Source organism: Pleurodeles waltl, chromosome 1_1 (genome assembly GCF_031143425.1).
Source record: "Pleurodeles waltl isolate 20211129_DDA chromosome 1_1, aPleWal1.hap1.20221129, whole genome shotgun sequence".
In the NCBI taxonomy this organism is placed as follows: Eukaryota; Metazoa; Chordata; class Amphibia; order Caudata; family Salamandridae; genus Pleurodeles; species Pleurodeles waltl.
Window position 1 is genome coordinate 828,565,016 of NC_090436.1, and position 27,695 is coordinate 828,592,710.

The following is a 27,695-nucleotide window of genomic DNA, read 5'->3' on the forward strand; positions in this document are numbered from 1 at the left end:
TATGATACTACAGTGCGGGCTGATGGAGGAACCCTTGCAGTACATGAAGTCTGCTCCTCTAGAAAAGAAACAAAAAATACCAGGAAAATACCAGGAACGCTAATACCCTCAAGAAAGGGAAACACCAAAGGTCTTTTCAGTCACATGGATATCGTTAAAGGCAATGTCAGAGGAAGTACCAACAAATAAGTTATTTACCTTTAGCAATGCCATTTCTGGAGGATACTCTATCTAATGCAGGTGCATCACCTTAGGCTACTTCTCAGGTACCAGATTAGATCTGGAAATGTTTTTTCCCCGCAATGTTCCTGTGCACCACATAGCTCCATGCTGGCTCTTTAATGTCCTGGAAGTGAAGAAGTGTAGCAGCATGCAAGTGCCACCTCTGCGTGCTGACATCAGTTTCTTGCTTATGTCTTTGGCTCCCTGAAGTGCAGAGTATGAACAATTGCTCTGCACTCCATAATGGAGCCCTTCTGTCTTTGCTGTTGTGTTCTCTCCTCTTCTCTGCATGCGTTTTAGAAAAGTTTTAGTTCCCTGCCTCTCTCCTTTCGTTAGCTTATTTACACACCTTCAGGCTCTAGCACATATTTTGTTTTCAACAAGTTCTCTTCCATACACAATTGTAACACCTTACAACTCCACACCACCAGTTTACTGTGCTGTTCCTGGCAGGACGTCTTAGCATGTAGCAGACATGCTAGTGTCTCGATTCTGGCTTAAGGGAGTCATGTGAAGTGCTAACTACTACTACTCCATTCTTTCTTTTAAATGAGCTTGAACCAAGAATAGGAAACTGGTTTCTGGTTGCAGTAGTACCCCACTTTTTGCCTGGTTTTTGATGCAACTTTGACTGAAGAGCACTGGGTTCCTCCTAACTAGGGCCCCAATGCCAGTGTTCCTTCCCCAAAAAATAACACCTCGTCACTTGATCCCCAAGTGGCCAGGCTCTATAGCACCTCTGTAAGTTCCTAGTAAATGGTACCTCTGGTACCTAGTGCCTAGGTACTAAAGAGGGTCTCTAAGAGCTGCAACATAACTTGTGCCACTCTAAGGGACCCAGCACCAACCTCATGTAGACTGCCATTGCAGGCTGCGTGACAAGGTGCTCTCAAAAGAGAAAACGTGACATGGCACACAGCCTGTGTGCCATGTCCCCTAAAACACTGCATGTATTATTTGTAAGTCACGCTATAGCAAGCCTTACAGCTCTAAGGCAGGGTGCATTATGTTACATGTGTGGGCTTATCTGCAAGAGCAGATATGGCTCTGCTATGTCTTTGCCGATTCTTAGACATAGTAAGTGTGCAGGGAAGCCATATTAAATACATGTGCTGAACACTGGCCAGTACAAATTCCCAAGCTACATGATGGCTTCACTAAAACTAAGAATGTTTGGTATCAAACATCACGTATCAATAACCCCTCACAGATTTCATTGATGAATTTATTAGTACGTGCACCGCCCCCTGTAGAGGTCAGAAACATAACCTGCTCTGGCAGGAGTGTTACACACCACTCCCAACATGATTACCTGCAAACCTGCATTCCAAGGCAGGAGGCTTCAAAGAAGCCCACTGCCTTTGGAATGCAAATCTAGCCTTCCTCAGAGAACTCCCTTGGAGCATAGGAGCTGCTTCCCTGCTGCTTCCCTGCATCTTCAGGCATCCAAAGAAGAACTGTGAGGACCCGGAACTGCTAGAACCCTACGCTGGATATCGCAACTGCACCCAAACTGCCTAGCCTGAGCTGAAGTTGTTGAATGGAGTCAACGTGGTTCCCAGGCCCTCCAGAGACAAAGCCCACCTTGAGTTCACCCACTGTAGACTTCGTGACGGCGCTTGCAACTTCTTTCTGCAGGCCTCCTCTAACCGCGAGTATCCTCTGCACTGGAACCCGACGGCAAAAGACACCACTGCACCCGAGCCCCACAGCCCAAGGAGAAGTGGGCCAATGGTGTTGGTCGAGACCATCTGTTGGTTCCCCTGGAGTGGCTGCCCAGTCCCTGCTTGCAGCCTCTTTCTGACCATACTGATCTCTATTGAAGTGGATGGGACACCCAATGCCGTAACACACCTCTGCATGTGGACGTCCCATAGTCCCCTAGGTGAACTGTTGGTGTAGCCTTGGACCTTGCCCCATACTCACCTCAAGTCCAGAAGAACAGTCCTGTAAGTTGTAGCTAAGTACCCATAGTCAGTATCTGTTCCTTTCCCGTAGGATAACATTGGGGGACCAGAGGCTGAAGAGCAACTCTGCACCCGGACGCCTTAGTGCCTCCCAAAGTGACCTGTTGGTGCTGCTTTGGACCTTGCCTCATACTTACCTTAACTCTAGAAGAACATTCTTGTAGGTCGTTGCTAAACGCCTGAATGCAGTATGTTTCTTTTCTTATAGGATAACATTTAGGCACCTGACGGTAAAAAGCACCTCTGCACCGGATGCCCTAGTGCCTCCCGAAGTGACGTGTTGGTGCTTCCTTGGTCCTTGCCTCATACTTAACTTAAATCCAGACGATGGGTCCCGTAATTCGCTGCTAATTACCCATATGCAGTATATGTTTTTCCACCATAGGATAACATTACAGCTCCAAAAATTGCAGTGTCAACTTTTGAAAACTTTAAACATGAATAACTCAAAAAGTACTCACCTGACTCTGATGATCTTGGTAAAAAAATGAATATAAAGTTATATGGTATTTTAATTAAATGGTGCCTGATTTCTTTATTGAAAGTGTCTCACTTACTGCTTTTTGTGTGTACAATACATGCTTAGCACTACCCTCTGAAATGCCTTCCTGCTCGCCCCCACTACCACAAAAGAGAGCATTTGGGGTGTAATTTGTGCCTCTGTAATTCCTCTGGGGTTTGCTTGGACGTTTTATACAGTGTATCTCTTTTTGGTCCACTATATAAAGCGCCAGCTTTCTACACCAAGCAACTCAGTCACAAGAACAGGACAGTAAACACAGACCATGGCCAAGAACTCACAAATTTGGCTTAACTGCCAGTAAGCTGTACATCATGCAGCCTTGACCTGAAACATATAAAGCTTTAGAATTTACCATGAATTAGTCAAACATATTATAGTAGGTAGAATGTAGATGTAGGAACCACTGAGATGTACCAACCCAGTGATTATTTTTTAGTGTCCCTTGTTGTATTGGTGTTTCATATAGAACGTTTAGAATGTTAGCTTTTGAGGACTGGTGTATGTTCTAAAAAGGGTCAGACGGTGGATGAAGGAGTGGGAAGGAGTTGTGGAGGCTGGGATGTTTCTCTTGTTGGATTCTACATAACCTTTAACTTCAATAAATGAAGATATTCGGACAGTCATCGTGTTCCTGATTTCCTGAGTCCTCTTACTACTTTGCAACACTGGCGACGAGGAGTTTGTTTTGCCTTCGCTTCGAACGAAAAGAAACATCTCAACTCCGAGTTAAGTCCTTCTTATTTACTTTGTTACAAAGAGGCTTCACACTTTAACAGTGACCTCTTTTGGTCTGATTTTTTTTGTGCTTTGCTAAGTTTTTTTTTTCTCTGGCTTTTTACTGAAGCTTTGAAGCTGTTACAACATTGCGGTATCCTGGCAACGTTGTCCTGCTATTTTCCCGAGCGTCCTGCGTCTCCTAGCAACCTTGTGGCAGCCGTCTCGTGTTACCAGCACACTTCCTCGAAACGCTACGCGTCTACAGACGTCTCGTGCTTTCTGGAGTCAGCACGAGCATCGGACATTTCTGTGCGCGTTCCAGCTTATAAGCACGAGCGTACTTCCTTCTTCCCTGGCAACACTTCATGTTTACAAAAGCCTTGTCTCTTTCTACACAACAAGAGTGTTTAACCTTACTGTGTGCTCATTTTTTTTTTTCTACACTTTGGCTGCGCTGTCAACATCGTGGGACTGGACTCTTCTATTTATTTCCGGCCTGTCACAGTATATTCTACTGTGATAGGCACGCAGTTTCAAGGTAACTGTACGCTTTCTATCAGCAACTTCACCGCACATTAAGTTCTTCGTGGGATCAGTTGGACTTTTGCTGTCATTTTTTTCTGACATCATTTGCTAACACATATAGCAAAGGTTGCTATATCTGTAGTAATTTTGTTCACTTTTTTATTTTATTATTTCCTGTTGTTGTTTTTGTTGTTCTTTTCAATTCCTCCCAAGTTAATAATGCAAAACGTAGCTGCTCATCCCTTCTTCTTTTCCACTCCGGGTGAACTCCTTATCAAGTGGGGAAATGGAAGAAAGTTTTTGAAAGGTACGCAAGAGTTTGTGGAACATCGTTAAGTACAGAAAGAAGAACTGCGTTATTATTACACTGTCTCCTGAGCTCCTGCGTTGAAAAACGTTGATCTTAATTTACAGTCTTTTTTGACTACTGATGCCAGTGGAAAAGGTTTGGGGGCTGTGTTACAACAAGGAGGGTTTGCTCCTGAAAACAGAATTGCGTGTATATCCAGAAGTTTGAAAGGTGCAGAGACTAGGTATTCTGTCATCGAAAGGGAGGCTCTTGCAGTATTTTGGGCCATTAAGAGGTTGAAGAAGTTCTTGTGGGGGTGGGGGGGGGGTTCATTTGTTGTGAGAACTGACCACAAACCTCTGTGTGACGTTTTCTACTCTAAGGGAATTGATGCGGTGTCAGGGAGGATCCCCCAATGAATTGTTGGATTGCAGGAGTATGATTTTATTGTCAAATATGTTCCTGGGTCAGACAATGTATCCGCTGTTGTTTTGTCTAGACATGTATCACCCAACTCTCATGCTCAAGAGGATGATTGTTTAGGTGATGATATGGAGTGATTGGATCGTGTGTGTGAAGTGGATTTTGAAATCTCTGAGATGAAGTGGCGTGAAGAAACTTTGTAGGACAAAGTCTTGACTTAAGTTATCAAATTATTGCGTGATAGTTGGAATAATAAACATCAAGGGAGCATGGAGAGTAGTGGTTTCTGGAATGTGAGGAATGAACTTGCAGTGAGTCAGGATCTCCTGTTAAGGGGTACAAGGTTAGTCCCTCCCCTCATTCTTAGAAATCAATTAATAAACCAGGCTCATAGCAGTCATATGGGCATTTCAAAAACTAAAGAAAGATTACGTTCCTCATACTGGTGGCCTGGCATGGATACCCAGGTTGAGCGTGTGGTGAGATAGTGTGTACAGTGTGCTGTTAGTGAGAAGGCAATGAAACCCAGAGTACAATGGTGCTTGGAAATAAACCGAAGGGGCCGTGGGAAGACATCGCTTTGGATATTTTGGGACCCATTCATGGCGAGAATACAGTAGATTACATAATTGTTGTGGGGGACATGTTTTCCAGATGGCCTGAAGTGTGTTTTACTAAGAACATCGAGACTTGGAGGGTTATAGAATTCTTGAAAGATTTGATAACTAGGGAAGGCATTCCCTCCACTCTTCTCACCGATAATGGTGTGCAACTGGTTTCTAAGGAAATGAATGATTTTTTGAGTGGGTGTGGGATTAAACATACACTTCGTGCACTGTATCATCCCGAATGCAATGGTATGGTAGAAAGGTTCAATCGAGTCATTAAGGAAGCCATCTCTATCGCTAAGGGGAGTCAGTTGAATTGGAGGCAGGAAGTATTGAAAAAATTAAGTGTGTATAGACATACCCCACATTCTACTACTGGTCAAACGCCATTTGCTCTTTTCTGAGGCAGGCGTGGGAGTACTATTTTGGAAACTAAATGGGTCAATGATCTCTTTGACAGGAGAGAGAGTGGTGGTGGAAGAAAGTTGGAGACATAAAGAACGAGAAAAGTTGTTAAAGAGTAAACTGAACTTCGATAGAGCTCACTTTGTGAAGAAGACGATGATTAAGGTTGGTGATTGGATTATGATTAAGAAACCTCTTGTAAAAAGGGGTGAGAGGAAATTATCTCTTCCCATGAAAGTTGTGAAAGTCTTTAACAGGATATGGAACTTAAATAGAGCTGTCAAGTATGGTGGGGGTGCTGCTAGTCTGGGAAAAGATGATGTACGAAATGAAGGAACTGATGATCGTACAGGAAATACAGCTTTAAGAAGATTGAAAGAAGGAACTGATAATTCTATGAAGGATTCGGTGTTGAGAAGATCAAACAGAAGCGTCAAGACTTCTGCATATCTTAAGAACTATAATTTGATGTGAAGGAATCACCTATGCTTTCCTCTTGTATGTTTGCGTCCTTATATTTACGTTTGTTTGTTTTTACAAGTTAAGTACTTTGTTTGCATAATGGGAGGGAGAGGTGTTGTATTGGTGTTTCATATAGAACGTTTAGAATGTTAGCTTTTGAGAACTGCTGTGTGTTCTAAAAAGGGTCAGACAGTGGATGAAGGAGTGGGAAGGCGGTGCGGAGGCTGGGATGTTTCTCTTGTTGGATTCTACATAATCTTTAACTTCAATAAATGAAGATATTCGGACAGTCATTGTGTTCCTGATTTCCTGAGTCCACTTACTACTTTGCAACATCCCTATAACTCACTTTCTCAGGTTTATGGCCATCGACCAACTAGATTAGAGAAGTCCAGTTGATAATGCGTGTAAGAGGCTGGCTCAGTTTATGGTGTACACACCTATGGTGTGGCACCCTATACTGAGTCCAGACAAACCCTTAGTGATAGTGAATTTGTGTCCAGATAGGAAAAGCTGTCTAGAAGTAGCTGAGGTGAGCAGCTGGAGCTTATCTAGGAGGAATGTAAAGCACTTGCAGTACCACAGTAGTCAGACAGTAACTCGCTCACATGAAAGAACTACAGAAGTGTTGCAAAAATAAGATACTTTATTACAGCACTACTATTAAACTAGCATTGGTATATATCCCCTTGGAGATATAGACACACACACACAATAACCATCAGAAATAGCATACAAGTAAACAGGGCCCTATGGGAGGGCCAAGCCATATACTAAAAAAGTGGAATGTGAAACAATGACTGGCAACCAAGGTAAGTATGGTAGTTAGCTAGGAGCTGGCCGGAAACACCAGAGGTAAGTACAGTAAGTGTCCCCAGCAACCAGATGCCAGGTAGTTACCCACCCAGTTGTCCCATAGGCTATCACAGAGAGTTGTGGTTGGAGTTTGTGGGATTCAGGACCCTTCCCAGTGGGCCCCGAGGAAGCCAGCACACAAGAGAAAGATTGGCGAGGACCCCCCTCCCCCCAACGCAGGATTACCCAGAAAATAGAGTACCTAGGGGACCCGGACGCAGAGGGAAGAATGGACTCTCTCTGAAGTCAGCGAATGCCTGGGATTGTCCAGCTGCTGTCACAACCCTTCGACCAGCCCGGTGAAAGCCAGGGATGGATTCTGGACGTGAAGGACCTGCACAGGAAGGGGACAGAGTCCAGTACCCTTGGAGGTGTCCAAGTGATGCAGGTGACAATGCCCACCCTCCTAAAGGTGAAGTTCCTACAAGTTGGTGGAAGAAGTCCAGCTGCGGGGTTCAGGAGCTGCAAAAAATCCCAGGAGTCGCCAATGAGCTGTCCCTTGACTTTTGCCACATTGCAGGAGGGTCAGTGACCAGCCAGATCACCAACAAGCACTGGCAAATACAAACAGGCGTTGAAGCAGGATTTGCAAAGTTTTGGGGACCAGCAAAGTCCAGGAGACCGTACCCTGGAGGGAGAGTCAGGGCTGGTCCTCAGCACATAAGAAGGCGTGCGGAAGTCGATAGAGCCCCCAAGAGTGACCCACAGGCAAAGGACACAGGGAGTCACAAGGAGGCCTTACAACAAAAGGGAACTCCCACGTAGCAGGAGTCGCAGTACAGGGGCTGACCTTCGGTTGCAGAGTGCTGGAGGCCTGGGCTTCTTGGTGCCTGAAGATCTCCTGGAGGAAAAGTCAACAAGCCTTGGCAAATGTAACAGTCCCGATGCACAGGCGTTTCAGTCCAGTGGTAGGAGCAGGGGCCCACAGACTCCCAAGTTGGTTAAAAGACAAACAGGACCCAGAGGAGGCCACAGACTCACCACCTGTGAAGCAGGATCTTCAGATGTCCATGGACAGCTGACCCCACCAACCAGTCGACGTTGTCTTGAGGTGCCTGCGGATGCAGGGGAGTGACTCATTCACTCTAAGGGAGATTCCTTCGTGCTTCCAGGTGTAAACAGAGTCTTGTGACCCTGGAGGATGCACAGCCTTGGATGTTGCAGAATTCTTGCAGGATCCAGATAAACAATGTTGCAGTGTGAGCATCCCCACCAGAAGCAGACTTGTTTCTGTTCCAAAGCAGACGAGCAGCGGTTCCAGAGGCCAGGAGCACAAGATGTCTTGCCGAGAGTTCCTTGGAGAGTCTTGCTCGACGAATATGATGACCCACCCAAAGAGGAACCCTTCAGTAACCCTGAAAGGGGGTTGGTCTCTCTCTTAAGTGACCCACCTATCAGATGGGCTCACGGACGTCAAGGATGAGCAAATGTAACGTGGGCTCCTATGGAGACAGGGGTACTGGGAATCCGGTCTGCCTGCAGGTAAGTACCTGTGGTTTGGAGGGCACACCAGGGGGGATTAGAAGAGCACTGGAGGGGCCAAAGGGTGCAAACAGGAAGTGAGGTTTCCAGTGCTGGTCTATTAGGGGATCGCGGGGGTCGCTCAGAGGCTGCAGGTGAGGTCCGGGGGGGGGGGGGTCAACTCAGACAGACCACAGGCTGGACAGGGAGGAGGGCTGCCTGCTGAACGTTGCTACACCGGAGGTCGAGTTCTCCAAGGCCTCGGGGCTGCGGTGCAGTGTGTCTTTAGGCATCAGATATCTTAGTCTGGAACTTCGCGGTCAGTGGGGTCCTTGGGATTCCCTCTGCAGGCGTCGTCGCGGAGGGCTGGAGAGGTCAGCTCAGGGTGGACACTTGCTCCCAATCACTTGAGGACCCTCTCTAGCTGAGTGGACCTCCTGGACACGGGCCGTGGGCGTCGGGTGCAGAATGGTCAGGACTCGCGCATCCGGAGTGAGGTGGGAGTTCTTAGTTGTTGGGTTTTTTTTTAGACAGGGGTGCTTTCCTCTGGAGTTCTTAGTCCTTTTGGGTGCAGGGCAGTCCTCTGGCACTTGCAGAGGTCGCTCATCCCACTGGATGAGTCGCTGTTATTTTGCAGGTTCTTTGAAGCAGGAGACAGGCCGGTAGGCCTGGGCCAAAGCAGTTGTTGTCCTGGGACACTGTAATCCGAGGCTTGAGCCTTTAAGGCTCACCGCCAGGTGTTGCATTTCCTGTATGGGGGTGTGAAGCACCTCCACCCAGGACAGGCTTTGTTTCTGACCACTGAGAGCACAAAGTCCCTCACCCCATGTGGTCAGAAACTTGTCTGTAAGTGGCACCCTGGCACAGACCGGTCAGTCCTACACTAGCAGTTTGGCTGACATACAGGCAGCATCTCTAAGATGCCCTCTGTGGGCATTTTTCAATAAGTTCCACACTGACTTCAGTGGGGGTTTTATTGTGCTGGGAAGTTTGATATCAAACTTCCCAGTATTCAGTGAAGCCATTATGGAACTGTGAAGTTCGTAATGATAAACTCCCAGACCATATAATCAATTTGGCTACACTGCACTTACAATGTCTAAGAATGGACTTAGACACTGTAGGGGCTTATTGCTCATGCAGCTATGCCTTCACATGTGGTATAGGGCACCCTGCCTTAGGGCTGTAAGGCCTGCTAGAGCGGTGACTACCTATGCCACAGGCAGTGGTTTGTAGGATTGGCACCCTGAGAGGAGTGCCATGTCGACTTTTTCTTTTTCTCCCCACCAGCACACACAGGCTGCATAGGCAGTGTACATGTGCTTGGTGAGGGGGTCCTCAGGGTGGCATAATACATGCTGCAGCCCTTGGGAACCTTCCCTTGTCACAGGGTCTTTGGTACCATGAGTACTTTTTACAAGGGACTTAACACTGTTGCTGGGGCCTGGTTAGCAGGTTCCCAGCACACTTTCAATTAAAATTGGCATCAACACTGCGCAAAAAGTGGGGGGTAACCATGGCAACAGTAGCACTTTCCTACACAGGGGCACCAGTATGCCAATTGTGGGTGTAAAATGGTTACCTGCAACCAAACTTAGAGAATAGAGCACAGCCACTGGGTTCCTGGTTAGGAGGATCCCAGTGAGCTACAATCTAAACACACTAGCCTAGGCAAACAGTGGGGCTAACTATGCTATAAATATGGCACTTTTCTACAATGCCAGTACTAGCACAGTTAAATAAGGGTACAGAGTAGTGTAGCCTCTGCCTAGGAGAGTGAATCTTTGCTGCCCAGAGGTCCACTTTTCTTCTTAGCTTTGCTTTCCTGGGTTTTTACCATCTAATCTAACAAAGCCAGAGAGAGGGAAATTATGAATTGTGTTGCGTTTACTAGGCAGTGACAAGTGACAGACTCTTAAACTTTAAAAAAAGAAAGAAAGAAAAGACACAATCATTAGCTTTAAATGTACACCTCCATGAGGGCACACTGACAGTCCATGATACACTTGGACCTGCAATAAGTCTCAGGGGCATTTTTGCATCCTCATCTTCAGGTATGGGCTGATATTAGAGGGAGGGGGGATTTGGGTGTGAAGAAAGATGATAATTTCGAATTATTCCCACACCTGAATGTGTATGATCATCTGACAGGATCTCTGTTGTCAAAAGGTTTAGAGTCATTGTGTTTTAAGTATGCCTTGTAAATTGCTCGAGCCCTTTGCACAGCCTTGGGACATACCTAGCTGTACCATCACCAGCCACTGGAAAGAATTATAATAAGAACCTAACGCCTAACTACTCCCTAGAGAGTCTAAATGTCAAGCATATTCATATTTTTACTCAAAACAGAATGCATACTCTTTTCCTTCCACTCCTCCAGATAGTCGAAAAGGAATCAGTCAGTGGGTTAAAAAGGTCTACTTTCCGGGGTACTTTGCCCTTCTGTATAACAATGTGACATATCTTCTGGACCATCATTCCCATTCTCTGTGGGAGCATTCCCCCACCACCCAATAGGCCATTTGTAGAGGTACTGATTAGGGCTGTGGCCCAGCCTAGTACAGTGAATTCCATGGCACAATCAATGGTCTCTTCTATAGCCTTCTGTCACCATACCTGGATGTGTTGCAGCAGCTTTTCAGATAATGCCCAAGAGAACCCTATGAACATGCCTTCTTATGGAGCTCATCTCTTTAGTGAGAAGGCCAACTAAACAGTGGAACTCTACCAACAAGGTTAGGCTGCTGGTTGGTCCTTGGGACTGGCTCATCTGGTTCACCAACAGTACCAGAAGATAAGGGGGTAACCTTGAGGTCTTTCCTTGTGACAAGCCAGCCCTCACGGCCAGTTATGGCAAAAATTATGTGTTTCTTTTTCTGATCCTGCATCACAATGATTCCTCTCTCAAGCTTAATAGAAGAAAGATTTAGACGTAGGTCCAACTTCATAGAAAGCTCTTCTTGCTTCTTCAATTGGTATATAACCTGCAACTTTGAGTGCAGATATCAGATACTATGGGCAGGTTCATAAGATGTAAATGTAATCATTGCATAGCAGTGTTGTTGTGCTCTCGCTCAGCTGCTTCAGCATTAGTCCTGTTTCAGGTAACTAAGGTGTTTAATTTCCAACCCAAAATATAAGCTGTTACTGCAGTAAATGTATATTAGAATGATATTGTGTTTATTATTTGCTAGCACTATATTTGTAGCGGATTGTAACAGTTAGGATTAGTTATATTTTTTAAACTGTGAAATTTAGGACAAAACACATGCTTGATTGCCTGGCTGTTAAGTGGCCAAAACTAACCAGGCTTCTGAGTATGGAACCCGATTATGGATTTTAACCATTTTAAGACCAGGTCAGACCTCATCATATTTTAAGTGGTACATTCCATTATTTATGTCCAGTTTTTTTTTAAATTTGTAAATAATGTAAGTTCCTGCTTTATTGCAGTTTGTTAGAAATGTGGTCTCTAGTTGGCAGTGGTTTGCACCCTGTCCAAGTAGGGACCCTCAATCTAGCCAGGGTAAGGGAGTCATGCAGCTAAGATAACCCATACTCCCCCCCCACACACACACACACACACACCCACACCCAACCCCCTTGGTAACTTGGTATGAGCAGTTTGGCTTATTTCAGAGGAAATGAGTAAAGTATATGTACACACACACACGGTGACACACACACAGTAACATCATGGAAACACCAAAACACCATGGAAACACCAAAACACCACAAACTTACTCCACACCAGTTTAGTAAAATAGACAATATTTATCTGAGTAAAACAAGACCAAAACAACACAAATCAAACATACACAAGTAAAGATGGGAATTTTCAAAGAATAAATCTTAGTATAGCGCTTAGAAGCACAATAGCTCCAACTGGGGCTATCACAGCTTCTTGACTGAGTCGTTTCCTGCAGTCTGACACCACCCATGAGGGAGTGCGGGCTGGCCACGGAGTCGCAAGGACCCCAGGTACAGTACCTTGAGAAACGATGAGGAAACAGACGTTGCATGGAGTCAGGGAGGTGAGGCGTCACTGGAGACGGTGCGGCGTTGAATCCTTACTGCTAGGCAGGGGAGGTGAGGCATTGGTTCCTCACTGCTAGGCAGGGGAGGTGAGGCATTGGTTCCTTACTGCTAGGCAGGCCGATTAATCCAGCAGGTCCGGATTTGAGGCATCAACTTTGCGGTATTGCGATCACACCGCGGGGCCACAGGTGCTGAGGTGGAGTCGGGTGTCATGGATGTCGGTGACTTGGCACTCGGGACTCACGCTGTGGTGGGACTTCGAAGGCTCTGTGGCGGCGGGCCTGTTTTGCAGGTCGTAGTTGTTGCACTCAGAGGGGACCATGGCTCTGATACAGGCTGTGGTGCCAAGTCTGAGAGTGGCGCAGGTTCCGAAGTCGCCCTGGAATCGATGTGCTTAGTTTCTTCTTAGTTGCACCAAAGCTTCCTTATAAGAGCCCAGGAACTGGATTTGGCATCACTTGACAAGTCAGCAGGAGAGCCCAGGCACTGGTAGGTGAAGTCTTTGATGGCTCTGAGACTTCTTAACAGGAGGCAAGCTCAGTTCAAGCCCTTGGAAAACCTTGGAAAGCAGAATGTAGAAAGCTAAGTCCATTCCTTTCACTCCCAGAACATAAGCAGCAGGCCAGCACAACAAAGCAACAGTCAGAGTGGCAGTCCCGAAGCGTTTTAACTCTGTGGTGTCAGAGGTTCAGTACTTAAACCGATTTCTGTCTTTGAGGTAGGCAAGCTTCAAAGAGAAGTCTTTGTAGTGCTAAGACCGTGCCTTTGCCTGTCCTGGCCCCAGACACACTCCAGGGGGTCGGAGACTGCTTTGTGTAAGGACAGGCACAGCCCTTTTTAGGTGCAAGTGCCAGCTCCTCCCACCACTCTAACTCAGGAAGCCTGGTGATTGGCCATCAGGACATGTAGGGCACACCTCAGCTCCCTTTGTGTGACTGTCTAGAGTGAATGCACAAACAGCTCAACTGTCAGCCTGACCCACATGTTTATTCAGCAGACAGGCAGGGGCACAGAATGGTTAAGCACGAAAATGACCACTTTCTAAAAGTGGCATTTTCAAACACTCGTTCAAAAGCCAACTTCACTAAAAGATGTATTTTTAAATTGTGCCTTCAGAGACCCATCCAAACTCTCTATCTGCTTCCAATGGGAAATTACACTTAAAAGATATTTCAAGGCAATCCCCGTGTTTCCATATGGGAGAGATATGCCTATAATAGTGAAAACCTAATTTAGCAGTATTTCACTTTCAGGGCTTGTAAATCACACTAGGACATGTCCTATCTTTTAAATACACTGCACCCTGCCCATGGGGCTGCATTGGACCTACTTTAGAGGTGACTTGTATGTAGTAAACGTGAAGGTGTGGGCCTGGAAGTTCCCAAGGTCGGCGTTGAAGTTCCCAAACCAAGTGTGGACCATACCTCTGGAGGTGGAGCCTGAAATGGAGCCAGAGGCGGTCTCATGATGGTCTTGGAAGGTCCAACTGGCGCCAAGGGCGAACCTGCTCGCGGTATTCCAGGTTTTAGCTTCTTGGCTCTGTGGGGCCTGAAGATGAGGCAGAGGGAGATGGCAAGGATCCAAAGAGTCCTTGCAGAACTCTTCAATCTGTTTTGAAGTGATGGATGGCCCCAGAAAGTTGGGATGTGCTGGAACAAGTTACGGGATAGACTCTTTTGGTGCTTAGCGATGTACATTTTGCCTCCTGGTCTCATATGACCACTGGGTTAGACACGCAACCCCTGCAGTCATTAGAGTCGCAACTCGACCCTAAGCACCACTGGAATATCTGATGAGGATTTGTCACAGATATTTGTTTGCAAAAATCCTTACACAGTTTAAAAACTGTCATTTTTTGGAAGGCAACATTTTTCATGCACTACTTTCTGGGGTCAAAGAACGATTTAGGCCTTTGTCCTATTTTAGACCTGGGCCCTCCCAATCCCTTCTCCTGGAAGGAAAAATTCAAGATGCTCACACTGGCCAAAGTTTTTTCAACCCTCAACCCTGGAGACTGGATGATGGTGTTGGACCTGCAAGGATGCCTGTTGCCATAAACTCATCTTCCCCATCGAAGATTTTAGTAGAGGTAAGGGTCTCAAAAAAACGAGAAGTAAACTCATCTTGCCCATCAACTACCTGCGGTGTGTGGTGGGACAGGAGCATTTCCAGTTCCCCTGTGCTCCCATTTTGTCTCCAGTGGCCCTCAGGTGTTCACAAAAGTACCACAGCTCTGACTGCAGTGATTGCTCGTCGATATACCCAATAGGTCAGATGAGGCATCAAGGCATACCTTCACATTGCCAAGCACAAAAAGACTCCACAGTAAGATTCGGTCCAAGTCGAAGGTTGGATCCCAATCTAGATCCAGAAGTCTTGGGAGATGCTCCAGAAGTCTCAGGAGGTGCTCCGGAAGTCTGATTTCATCTTGATCAAAGTTGTCTGGTAAATCAGAGAAAATTTGCAAGAAATCTAAGCAGGACTTGTCCTTTTCCGGGAAGTCAGGTGTTCCAGTCTTCTCCTACCTCAACCAAATGTTTGTTGAAGGTGGGTTCGCCCCAGGCAGTTGTCAACCAACTCCAGACGACTGTGAATCTCCTGACATCTTTGGGGTTCAATATCAATGTTCCAAATTCACACCTGACTCCTCCTCCGTGGCTCCCTTTCATCAAAGCCATTATGGACAGGCTTTAGATTTGTGCCTTTCCCTTGGAAAGCAGAGTTGAGGACATTCAGGCTTTCAGATTCTGTCCTAGATTTCAGTAAGATCGACTCTTGAGGCTGCTGAGATTGATAGTTTCCTTCATCCTGCTGGTCAAGCATGCCAGGTAGCATATGCAGGCTCTGCAGTGGGATCTGAAGTCTCGGGGGGCCCAACATTAAACGGAAATCTCCAACCACGTCCACATCTCAGTGGAGACTGCGAAAGATCTGCAGTGGTGGTTACTGGACTATGATTTAGTAAACTTCAGACCCTTCTCCCTACTTCACCTAGAGTTGACAGTTGTGACCTATGCATCCTTTCTGTGTTAAAATGACCACCTGGGAGAGATGGGGATCAGAGGCCAGTGTTCTCTGGCAGAGACTCGCCTTCATAACAAACCTTTAGATCTGAGGGCCATCCTCTTGTTAAAAGCCTTCAATCTATCCATGTGGGTTGGGTAGAGGTGCTCAAATACAACACCACTGCCATGTGGTACTGGAACAAAAAGGGTGAGTGGGGTCACGGACTCTGCCAGGAGGTCCTGCACCTCTGCAAACTGCTGGACAACCAGGGAATGTTCCTGGTAGCGAACCATGTTGCAGGAATGTTGAATACAGGGGTAGGCAAGCTCAGCTGTGGAGCCTAGCGGATCACAAGTGACAGTTACACCTGAATGTGGCACAAGGTCACTGTCAGGACATGGTAGATCCCTTGGCTACTCTGTTTGCCAGCACCGAGAATGCACAAAGTCACACTTCTATGCATTGGAGTTCCCAATGTGCCTCTCACTCGGAGTGTCTTCCTGCCTTGAGTGGAACTTGGGACTTTCTGCCAAAACAACTCCTTCCCTGAGGTCTCAAGAAGATTAGGACCCACTGGGCCCAAGCCATCTTAGGGGCTCTGGACTGGGCGTGGAGGAAATGGTATCCAGAACTCCCGGTCGTGAGCATCTGTCCTCTGCTCATGCTGGCCCTCCGGGAGGATCTGCTTTTTCAGACTCTGGGCAGCATTCTGCACTCGAGCCTTTGCTGTCTCGGCCTTCATGCTTGGAGATTGAGTGGTCACGGCTGAACATCTTCAACCTTCCTCTGGAGGTGGTTGGAGTCATCTTTGCAACCAGGCATCCCTTGATGAAAACTGGGCATGCCTGTAGTGACAAATTGTTGTGGCTTGGTGCACTTCTCAGCAGATAGACCCCCCTCTAGACAAAGTTATCTGATGTTTTGTTTTGTCCCTATCCTGGAATTCTTTGGTCTGGGCACAATTAAAGGGTATTTTTCGACTTTTTTATGGTTGCACGATCATGTTTTAAGTCTCTAGTTATGCATTTTGTTATTTTTTTTTAAAGTTTTCAGCATTTGTTTCCTTCCTCTCACTTTGTCATGCCACAATGAGACTTTGGCTTGCTCTTCACATACCTGAGATGCACTCCCTTTGTCCCACTTAATAACTGTAACTGTCCCTTGCAGATTCTCTCCCTGAAGACAATGCTCCTTGTCGCCATATCATTGGGCCTGCATGTGATTGAGCTTCAGGCTTTCTGTCAACCCGCTTTACACCACCTTCTTTCCAGACAAACTAGTTTTGCAGATATTGGCATCTTTCTTGCCTAAAGTTGTGACCCCATTCCACGTTGATAAAAGCATCACCTTTTTTAATTATGTTTAAAAAAAAAAACATTTTTCAGAGAGAACAGTAATATGCAAATATGTAGGGAACATTCACAAGTTGTGTAAATATTATCAGAACATACTGTAGAATAGATATGTAATTGCATTGAGGATGGTAAAGGAGTCCCATTGTTTAGATCAAACCATCACCTAGCAGGTATTCTATGCACTGCCTCATCGCCTTAAGGAGCAGGAGCGACTCCACCATTTGTACCTGAGGATAGCTCCAAACTTTTGTATTGATCATACCATGGAACCTCAAGCGAATGAACAGCTGTTCATTTGGTTCTGTGGAGTGAAAAAATGTATGTGGAGAAGGGACCCCCCACTGGATTGTGCTTTGTCTTAAGATCTGCTACACATTTGCCAAAAAGCAACCTCCTGAAGGACTGTGTGCTTTTACACCATGGCCAAAGCTGCTACCACTCCATTGGGACGTGGAGTTCCTGTCCTGGACATTAGCCAGGCAGCTACTTGGGCATCTCTCTGTATGTCCACAAAGTACTATTGTCTGGACAGTCTGGTACACCAAAGGGAGCATTTTGCCTGCTTGGTCCTGCAGGACTTTCTGTTAGGAGTCTGTTAACAGGCACACCTACCTGCGCAAAGAGGTACTGCTGAAAAGTTTCCAGATCCAGCCTGAATGCTTGGTGAAAATTCAAACGGTAAGGAAGCTATGGTTAGGTAGACTCTACCTGAAAGAGAGTTACCAAAGGTAAGTAACGTGTTCAGTAGGGACAAACATCTTAGAGAGGCTTCATTTGGCTTTACATTTGAATTCAGAACCTGGTTTAGTGGAGTAAAGGTGTAATGCCTCCTCAAGTGAGGCATTAGTAGACCTCATACTGTCATACGCACTGTCCTACCATGTATGTCTACTATCTCAATGCATATCAGTGCCACCATTCCCACAGCAGTGCTCAAGTGGTCTCTTGGAGTTTAGACCGTGAAAACATGACAAATGTAGTCATACATAAAGTATTCATCCTCTCTGTATTTGTGTTACTTTACTGTTTGCATATAATGGGCTTTATAAACCGGGTGAATCTTCCACCCTTTCTTCTACAGGAAGATTATGACAAGTATGGAATCCGAATCAGAGTGAAGTTCCGTAGCAGCACCCAACTTCATGAGCTAACTCCTCATCACCAGAGTGGAGGAGAGCGTAGTGTATCCACCATGTTGTACTTGATGTCACTGCAAGAACTCAACAGATGTCCATTTCGAGTGGTTGACGAAATCAATCAGGTAAATATTCTCCTTCACTAAGAGCTGTATGGAGCTATGCTTTTTTTGAACACTCACATATCCTAATTGTGGCAATAGAGATCACTGTGCATATGGACCATTCTAAAATCAATGTCCTCCATTCAAGTGCTGTATTCATTCAACACTCCTGTTCTTACATTATGATGATCTGAAAAGCATATATTTAGGACCTTATCCACTTCTACAGAAAGAGAAGGACTGTATCACAAATTTCTTCCGCAACTATGCAGAGCCCCATAAGAAGTCCATACGCAGTTTTTGCTGAAATTGCTATCTGCTCTGCGTACGTTAACTTAGCTCTGGGCTTTCTTGTATGCTGCAGGCAGTACAGGTTGACCAAAAACTGGTGCAATGACCCGTTCTGCATACAGAAGTAGAATGTGTTCATGATACAGTCCCAGGATTACCTAGTTCAACTTGTATTCCATTTTTCTCTGTCAGAATGGAATGTGGAAACAATGGTGCCAAACTAGACTAGCTAGACACATGGCAATATCACCTATACACTCTGAGGGTCTTCCTCTGGCAAGACAGCCCCTCAAGAGAAAGGGAGTAGGTGTGTGTTGCGTAGAGAGATCAGAGCAGGTTGGTGAGTCGGCAAGGGGGGGCTTTAGAGCTCACAGGTAAATGACAGGAGAGCATATGTGACAACACGAAGCTCAATAGCATCAGTGTCACAGCTTATACTTCTACTTTGAATGTCAAGGAGCTAAACTCCAGGCTGAAGCTGAAAAGGCTTAGAATGGAAGTTAATAGTTTCAAGCCTTGTGTTACATGCTTACAAGAAACTAGAATTACTAGGAAGAACAGGTGAGTGTATGAGAGTTTTATAGATTGTCTAGTAGACTGTTGAAGGAGTGGTCATATTAATATTTGGACCTAACTGCCAGCTGGTCTTTCATTAGTAAATTGGGTAATTATGGAGCCACAACAAACAGCCTTCTGTTACATATTTGTTTTTTAGATGGCCCAAATAATTATAATGAACCTACCGTATATGATGAAATTACAGAGCATATTGAGATGCTACCCGGCAGCCTTATATAGTAGTAGGAGACTTCGATTGTATCTCATTGATAATTAGACACTACTAATACCTCTGGGCACACCCGACTGACCCAAGTGAGGAAAGCCATAGGTATACTGAAAGAAAGCCTTGATCTAGTTGATCTTTATAAATTGCAGAGACCGGATTTCAGACTGTATATTTTTGCTCTCTTGTCCATAACCACTGTTATCTCATTTACTACTTTCTAGTTATTAAGGACATAGCCATGGCACCAATAGTAGACTTTCATCCCATTTGGGTTTCAGGCCATGCCTCACTTCGACTGTCACTTGTAATAATGATTCTGATGGATACAACTACCTGTGGATTCCTCACCTTATGAAGTCGTCTTTGCGTCAGCATCCTACGGAAAGTCTTCTTCCTAGCTGTCCACGTCGACGAGGACATCATAATGGCACGGCTCCACGTGACTCCGTCTGACGTCAACGTGCCAATAAGAGGTCCTCGTCGGCGTACTGACATCAGTTTTCCTTTTTTCCGTGCCTTCGTTGCCAACGGTTTTTCTTCCTGGCTCGTTGATGAGTGGAGCGCTTTTTGGTGGTTACAATGTCACCTCCAAAAAAGTCCGGTTTCAAGCTGTGTAGAGAATGTGGGGCTCGGATGTCAGTGACCGACCCCCATTCGGATTGTATTAGGTGGCTTAGTTCGGAGCATGATGTGGAAGGATGCTCTTCGTGCCAGAGCATGAATCCAAAAGCTCTGAAAGAGCATGAGGCGAAGCTTTTCTTAGCTAAAGCGAAGAAGGGCCAGAAAAAAGATTCCTCCATGCTTCACCCAAGAAGCATAAGAAGCGGCTTCATCATGACTTTCGGCGCCGTCATGACTCTTGGCGCCGTTCGGAGCGGAGCCGGTCGAGGTCTTCTCGACGCCAGAAGACATGGGAGATAAGCCCTACTGTCACGCCTCAGCCCGAGAGTCTGGAGTTGGCGCCATCTGTCTTTGAGGTCGTTCATCATAGCCCTCAATTTTCGCCGGCGTCAAGGGATCCTGATGTACAGCAGACCTCTGCTCAACAATACCCGGCTTTCCCGGCTCCAGGGACAGATCCGGCTGCATTTTTTAATGCAATGTATGCCATGTTCCAATCCATGGCCCCTGCTGGTGCACCGGCGGGTCCCACGGGGCCATTGGCGTTTAATCTGGGCTCTCCGGCGCCGTACAAGGAGGCTCCATTCATGCCCTTTTGCCCTTCGGAGACTGGGGGTTCGGCGCCGAGGGTATCCCCTGGCAGGAGTGCACCACTTGTGACGGTGGATCCTCCATCACGTCAACCGACTCCATCACCGCGCCATCCGACGTCGTTGATGTCCCCATCCAGACCGGCTCCATCGCCTTCCTGCCAACCGACTGGCGTCGGGTGAGTCTAGGAGTCATCCATCTCTTCCTGGGCCCTTTCGGGGATCGAAGTCGTCGGCGTCGATGGACTCTTTATCGACGCCGGCCCTAGAGACACATCTTCGATCTCGTAGGAAGGCATTAAGACTTTTGGAGGAAGAGGAATATAGACAGCTGGAGGAAGGAGAGATTGAGCCTTCAGATGAGTTCCAGGGTCTAGCCACTGCAAGTGGTCTGGATACTTCCCCGGAGTGGGACATTGCGTCTCCGGGGGAGTTTACAGAAGAGGCCGCTTCCTTCCATACAGTGGTAAGGAAGGCAGCAGAGTTCCTGGACTTGCCTTTGTCTGTGGCGGAGGTGGAAACTAACCAGCTCACAGAGGTACTACATCCCTCTTCGTCCAGTGCTGACCCTTTGCTGCCTTTCAATGAGGCTTTAACTGAACCCATATTGGACTTATGGAAAAAGCCAGTAACAACTCCTGCAGTGAACAGGGCAGTGGCAAGGAGACATAGGGGCGCACCTGGAGATCCGGTTTTTCTATCACATCATCCAACTCCGGAAAGCTTAGTAGTCCAGGCGTCATGTTCCGCGAAGTCTGCTCCTGGGACATTCCCTGGAGTCCCAACTGATAGGGAGTCCAAGAGGATGGAGCAGTCTTCGAAGAAGATCTTTTCATCGTGTAGTATGGCGCTTAAGGCTACTAATTCCACCTGTGTGCTGGGCAGATACGTCCACGCCCTTATGGACTCCGCTAAGGAAACGGCAAAGGATCTGCCACAGGAGATGCAAAAATCGGTTGGATCCCTTTTTATGGATGCGCAGGCGGCTGCTCAACAAATTATACTATCTGGCCTGGATACTTCGGATTCCATAGCCAGGGCCATGGGAACATCTGTGACTACTAGGAGGCATGCCTGGTTAAGGTCCTCTGTTTTTTCTTCGGATGTTCAATCCACCTTAATGGATCTACCATTTGATGGGGAAAAGTTGTTTGGGGACAAGGCGGACTCTGCCCTTGAACGGTTTAAGGACTGTCTGGCGACAGCTAAGTCCTTGGGCTTACAGACCTCTGCTACAACCCCTTATAGACCTTTTCGCAGGTTTCGGGGGTTCACTCGAGGCACTGCCTTTCGGAGGTCGCAGTCCTTCGCCCAGCAACCTGCCAATCCACACTATCGTGCCTTTAGAGGGTGGGGTAGGGGTAGAGCTAGAGGTCCAGCCCAGCAGCTGTCATCTTCGTCATCCTCCTCTGGTGGACAACAGCAGAAGCAACCCTAGTTTTCCCCACTTTATCATCCATACTTCTCCTGTAGGGAGAAGATTGAGTCTTTTTCTGCAGAAATGGAAGTCAATTACAACAGACTCGTGGGTACTAAGAATTGTGGAAAAGGGCTATGCTCTCCCCTTTCAGGAGTTCCCTCCTCCCTTCCCCCCCCCCGTCCCTCCTTTTGTTCAGAAGACCATCTTCTTATGTTGCAACAGGAGGTTGTCACCATGTTGGCAAAGGGCGCTATAGAGTTGGTGCCGTTGCAGGAGAGGGGTCAGGGGTGTAATTCAAGATATTTCCTGATTCCCAAAGTGGACGGTCGTTTACGGCCGATCCTAGACTTGAGGATTTTGAATTTGTTCCTCAAGCAGGAAAAATTCAAAATGCTGACCCTAGCGCAGGTACTATTGGCGTTAAACGAAGGAGACTGGATGGTGTCTGTCGACTTGCAGGACGCGTACTTTCATGTTCCGATAATCAAGTCGCACAGGAAGTATCTCCGGTTTGTGGTCGGAACGCAACACTACCAGTTTGCGGTCCTTCCGTTTGGACTTACTTCAGCACCTCGGGTTTTCACGAAGGTGATGGCAGTTGTTGCAGCACATCTCAGAAGGAGGGAAGTAGCGGTTTTTCCATACCTGGACGATTGGTTGATCAAAGCCAAGTCTCCAGAGCTTGTGTTGTCTCATCTGCGAATGACAACCCAACTGTTGTTCGATCTGGGTTTTTCTGTAAATGTGCCCAAATCTCACCTGGAGCCCTCTCAGCGCCTCCTGTTCATAGGGGCAGTACTGGACACAACAATGTTTCGGGCCTACCCCCCGCCTCAGCGGGTTCGGGACATTCAGGCGCTGATTCTGTTGTTTCAAGTTGGAGTGGCAGTTCCAGTCCTCAAGGTCTTACGCCTGCTAGGTCTGTTTGCTTCTTGCATTCTGTTGGTCACTCACGCTCGCTGGCATATGAGGGCTCTTCAGTGGTGCCTCCGCAGGCAGTGGTTCCAGCACAAAGGAGATCTCAGGGATTCAATAAAGATCTCCAAGGACGCTGAAGCGGATCTTCATTGGTGGACAGTGGACGGCAACCTTTCCCAAGGAAAACCGTTTTCACTGCCACCTCCGGTGACCACAGTGATATCGGGTGCTTCCACTCTAGGGTGGGGAGCTCATCTGGGGGACCTGGAGATCAAGGGTCATTGGTCTCCAGCGGAACAGTTGTTGCATATCAATCTGTTGGAATTGCGGGCGGTACGTTTGGCGCTCAAGGCCTTCCTCCCTTCCCTTCGCGGTCGGTCTGTTCAGATCTTAACAGACAACATTACCGCGATGTGGTATATAAACAAGCAGGGAGGAGTAGGGTTGTACCTTCTCTGCAGAGAAGCTCTGCGACTCTGGTCCTGGGCAGAGGACCATCGGATTTGCTTAGTAGCAAACCATCTGGCCGGAGTTCTGAATGTAAGTGCGGACGGTCTCAGTCGTCACTTCTCGATAGATCACGAGTGGCGTCTCCATCCAGACCTGGTCCTCCACATCTTCGGGATTTGGGGCACTCCTCAGGTGGATTTATTTGCCACTCGGGAGAACGCGCATTGCCCGTTGTTTTGCAGCCTCCAGTATCCGTTGCAAGGAGCATTGGGGGGATGCGTTTCAGATGTCCTTGAGAGGCCAGTTGCTTTATGCATTTCCCCCCCCCATACCCTTGATTCCTCTGGTTCTGAGGAAGGTTCGTCAAGACCGGGCCCGAGTCATCTTAGTGGCACCGGACTGGCCGAGAAGGGTATGGTATACAGACCTGCTTCAACTCTCTCAGTGCCCTCCGCTCCGTCTCCCGCTCAGGGCAGACCTCCTCTCACAGTCGCAGGGGCAGGTTCTACACCCCCACCTCCAGAGCCTGCACCTTCATGCCTGGAGATTGAACGGGGCAACCTGAGTTCGTTTTCTCTCCCACTGGATGTAGTGGATGTTATTCTATCGTCCAGGCGACACTCCACTAAATCCATTTATGCCGACAGGTGGGCAAAATTTGTGGTTTGGTGTGGGGAGAATCAAAAAGATCCCTTGAAGGCCCACCTTTCTGATATTGTTTTGTTTGCTCTTAGTTTAGCAAGGAAAAGATGTATGGTAGCTACTGTTAAAGGTTATTTGGCGGCTCTGTCGGCTTTTCTCCAATTGTAAATAGGTTTATTAAAGGTTTAGTGAATATGTTTCCTCCCACGCCCTTTCACATGCCTCAGTGGGACTTGAATCTGGCATTAACGTTTCTGATGGGTTCGCCTTTCGAGCCCATGCATTCATGTCCGTTGAGATATTTGGTCTTAAAGACTGTTTTCTTAATTGCGATCACATCGGCTAGGAGGGTTGGGGAGCTTCAAGCCCTTTTTGTTAAACCTCCTTTTACCATGTTTTTCCCTGATAAAGTGGTGCTGAAAACCAGGGCTGCTTTTCTGCCAAAGGCTGTGACTCCTTTTCATATAGGGCAGTCTATTACCCTACCCTCGTTCTACCCTCCTCCCCACCCTTCTAAAGATGAAGAGAGGCTCCATAGGCTGGACCCTAAGAGGGCGCTGAGTTTCTACCTGGAGAGGACTAAAGACTTTCGCTTGGATGATCAGCTGTTCGTAGGGTATGTTGGACAGCGAAAGGGCAGAGCAGTCCAGAAACGAACACTCTCTAGGTGGGTCATCTTGTGTATAAAGATTTGTTACTCTCTGGCGAAGAAAGTCCCTCCTGAAGGTATCAGGGCCCATTCTACTAGGGCTAATTCTGCTACCTCGGCTCTAGCGAGAGGAGTTCCGTTGGTAGATATATGCAAAGCGGCAACTTGGGCGTCCCTCTGTACCTTCGTCAAACATTATTGTTTGGACTCTGAATTGAGGAGGGATGGTCATTTTGCTCGTTCGGTATTGCAAGATTTCTTGGTGTAATCAGGCGGGCACCCACCACCGAGTGCGGTACTGCTTTGGGACTCTATTCATAAGGTGAGGAATCCACAGGTAGTTGTATCCATCAGAAGAACAAGTTACTTACCTTTGGTAACGCTTTTTCTGGTGGATACACTCACGGTCCCTCCCGCCTCCCCGTTGCCTGCCTGATTTCACAGTTATCTTGCAGTGGTTGGAAATATGTGTTCGGTGGCATGTGTAGCTGCAGATACACATGCTGTGCATAGTCCGCCGTCTGGTGTTGGGTCGGAGTGTTACAAGTTGTTTTTCTTCAAAGAAGTCTTTTCGAGTCACGAGACCGAGGGACTCCTCCTCCTTTGTTTCCATTGCGCATGGGCGTCGACTCCATCTTAGATTGTTTTTTTTCCGCCATCGGGTTCGGACGTGTTCCTTTTCGCTCCGTGTTTCGGGACGGAAAGATAGTCATAACTTCGGAAAACTACGTCGGTATTGTTTCGTTCGGTATCGGGTTAGATTAGAATCGACACCGAATCCTGAAGAGCTCCGGTAGCCCTTCGGGGTAATTTCGATCCCCCTTCGGGGCCTGGTCGGCCTGACCGCGTGCAACATCGACACTGATGGAACGGACCCTGTTCCGATTCTGTCCTAAATGCCACAGTAAATATCCCTATACAGACCAGCATTTGGTCTGTAACTTGTGCCTGTCACCCGAGCACAAGGAAGAAACGTGTGAGGCCTGTCGAGCGTTTCGGTCGAGAAAAACGCTCCGTGACCGAAGAGCCAGACGGTTGCAGATGGCGTCCACGCCGACAGGACAACGAGGGTTCGAGGAACAGGGAGAAGAAGAAGAAGCCTTCTCCATCCATGAATCGGACTCGGAAGAATTCGACATCGAAGAAACCGTGAGTAAGACGTCGAAGCAAGCACCACACGGGAAAACAGACAAAGCCCAGGGGACGCCACTGCCAACAGGCCATGGCTCAACCCATAAAGTAGGTGACCGTCCATTGGCACCGAAAAAAGGCGAACTGGTGCCGAGGTCATCCGACTCGGGTCGAGACACAGGCACGCAGCAATCTCGGGACCGAGAAAGTGCTGCAGAAAAGGGCCGACACCGAGACAGCACCACTGAGGCTGCTCGACACAGAGACAGCAGCACCGAAGATGGTCGACGCCGAGAAAGTTCGACACCGAAAAAGAGAAAAATCTCGTCGGAGCCGAAAACAACAAAAGACACGGTTTCGGTGCCTAAACGACCAGCAACTGAACCGACAGCCAGTTCGTACTCAGAGGAACAATCACTGTCCTCCCAAATGCGCAAACACAGGTTTGAGGAAGATTTACAAACCACAGATGTAGACCACACCCAAAAGCGGATATTCATACAAAGTGGTACAGGGAAGATCAGCACTCTTCCCCCAATCAGGAGGAAAAGGAAACTCGATTTCCAACCACAAGAAAAGACACCACAAGCAAAAGTGGTAAAGAAGGTAACTCCACCACCCTCTCCACCACCGGTAACTCATACATCACCGGCACAGACTCCGTCACATTCACCAGCTCATACCACTATGAGCCAAGATGACCAGGATGCGTGGGATCTCTGTGACGCCCCAGTATCAGACAATAGCCCTGAGTCGTACCCTACTAAGCCCTCACCACCTGAAGACAGTACAGCGTATGCACAGGTGGTAGCTAGGGCAGCAGAGTTCCATAACGTTTCGTTACACTCAGAGCCTGTCGAGGATGACTTGCTTTTCAACACCCTCTCCTCCACCCATAGCAATTATCAAAGCCTCCCTATGCTCCCGGGAATGCTAAGGCACGCTAAACAGATCTTTAAAGAACCTGTCAAAAGCAGAGCAAAAACTCCAAGGGTGGAGAAGAAATATAAAGCACCGCCCACAGACCCTGCTTTTATCACATCACAACTGCCACCAGATTCAGTTGTCGTAGGAGCAGCTCGTAAAAGAGCCAACTCGCACACATCAGGCGACGCACCACCTCCAGACAAGGAGAGCCGCAAGTTCGACGCAGCTGGGAAAAGGGTTGCAGTACAAGCTGCAAACCAGTGGCGCATCGCTAACTCGCAGGCGCTCCTAGCGCGATATGACAGAGCCCATTGGGACGAGATGCAGCATCTCATCGAGCATCTACCCAAAGAATTCCAGAAACGGGCAAAACAAGTGGTTGAGGAGGGACAAAATATCTCCAACAACCAAATACGTTCCTCTATGGATGCAGCGGATACAGCTGCAAGAACAATAAATACCGCAGTAACCATAAGGAGGCACGCATGGTTGCGCACATGCGGCTTCAAACCCGAGATACAACAGGCAGTGCTCAATATGCCGTTCAATGAACAACAATTGTTTGGACCCGAAGTGGACACGGCAATTGAAAAATTGAAAAAAGATACTGACACAGCTAAGGCCATGGGCGCACTCTATTCCTCGCAGGGCAGAGGCACTTTTGGCACGTTTCTCAAAACAACCTTCAGAGGGGGGTTTCGAGGTCAAACCACACAAGCTAGTACCTCACAAACACCGTCTACCTACCAGGGACAGTACCAAAGGGGAGGCTTTCGGGGCCAATACAGAGGGGGACAATTCCCTAGAAACCGGGGAAAATTTCAGGGTCCCAAGACCCCACCAACCAAACAGTGACTCACAAGTCACTCAACCCCTTCACACAACACCAGTGGGGGGAAGACTAAGCCAGTTCTACAAATTTTGGGAGGAGATAACAACAGACACTTGGGTCTTAGCAATTATCCGGCATGGTTATTGCATAGAATTTCTCCAACTCCCTCCAAACGTCCCACCAAAAACACAGAATATGTCAAAACAGCATTTAGACCTGCTAGATCTGGAAGTTCAAGCATTACTACAAAAGGACGTAATATAATTCATACCAGGTCCACAAAAAAACACAGGAATTTACTCACTGTACTTTCTAATACCAAAAAAAGACAAAACACTGAG

General features: G+C 47.3%; 1 protein-coding gene across 1 annotated transcript in view; it reads left to right on the forward strand.

The window, feature by feature from the left end:
* The window catches only part of SMC5 (structural maintenance of chromosomes 5), a 647,363-nt gene that overhangs the window by 569,526 nt on the left and 50,142 nt on the right, over window positions 1–27,695 (forward strand). The window contains exon 22 of the mRNA XM_069228845.1: window positions 17,938–18,117. Within this exon, the coding sequence (XP_069084946.1) occupies window positions 17,938–18,117 (180 nt within the window). The remainder of the gene's footprint in view (window positions 1–17,937; window positions 18,118–27,695) is intronic.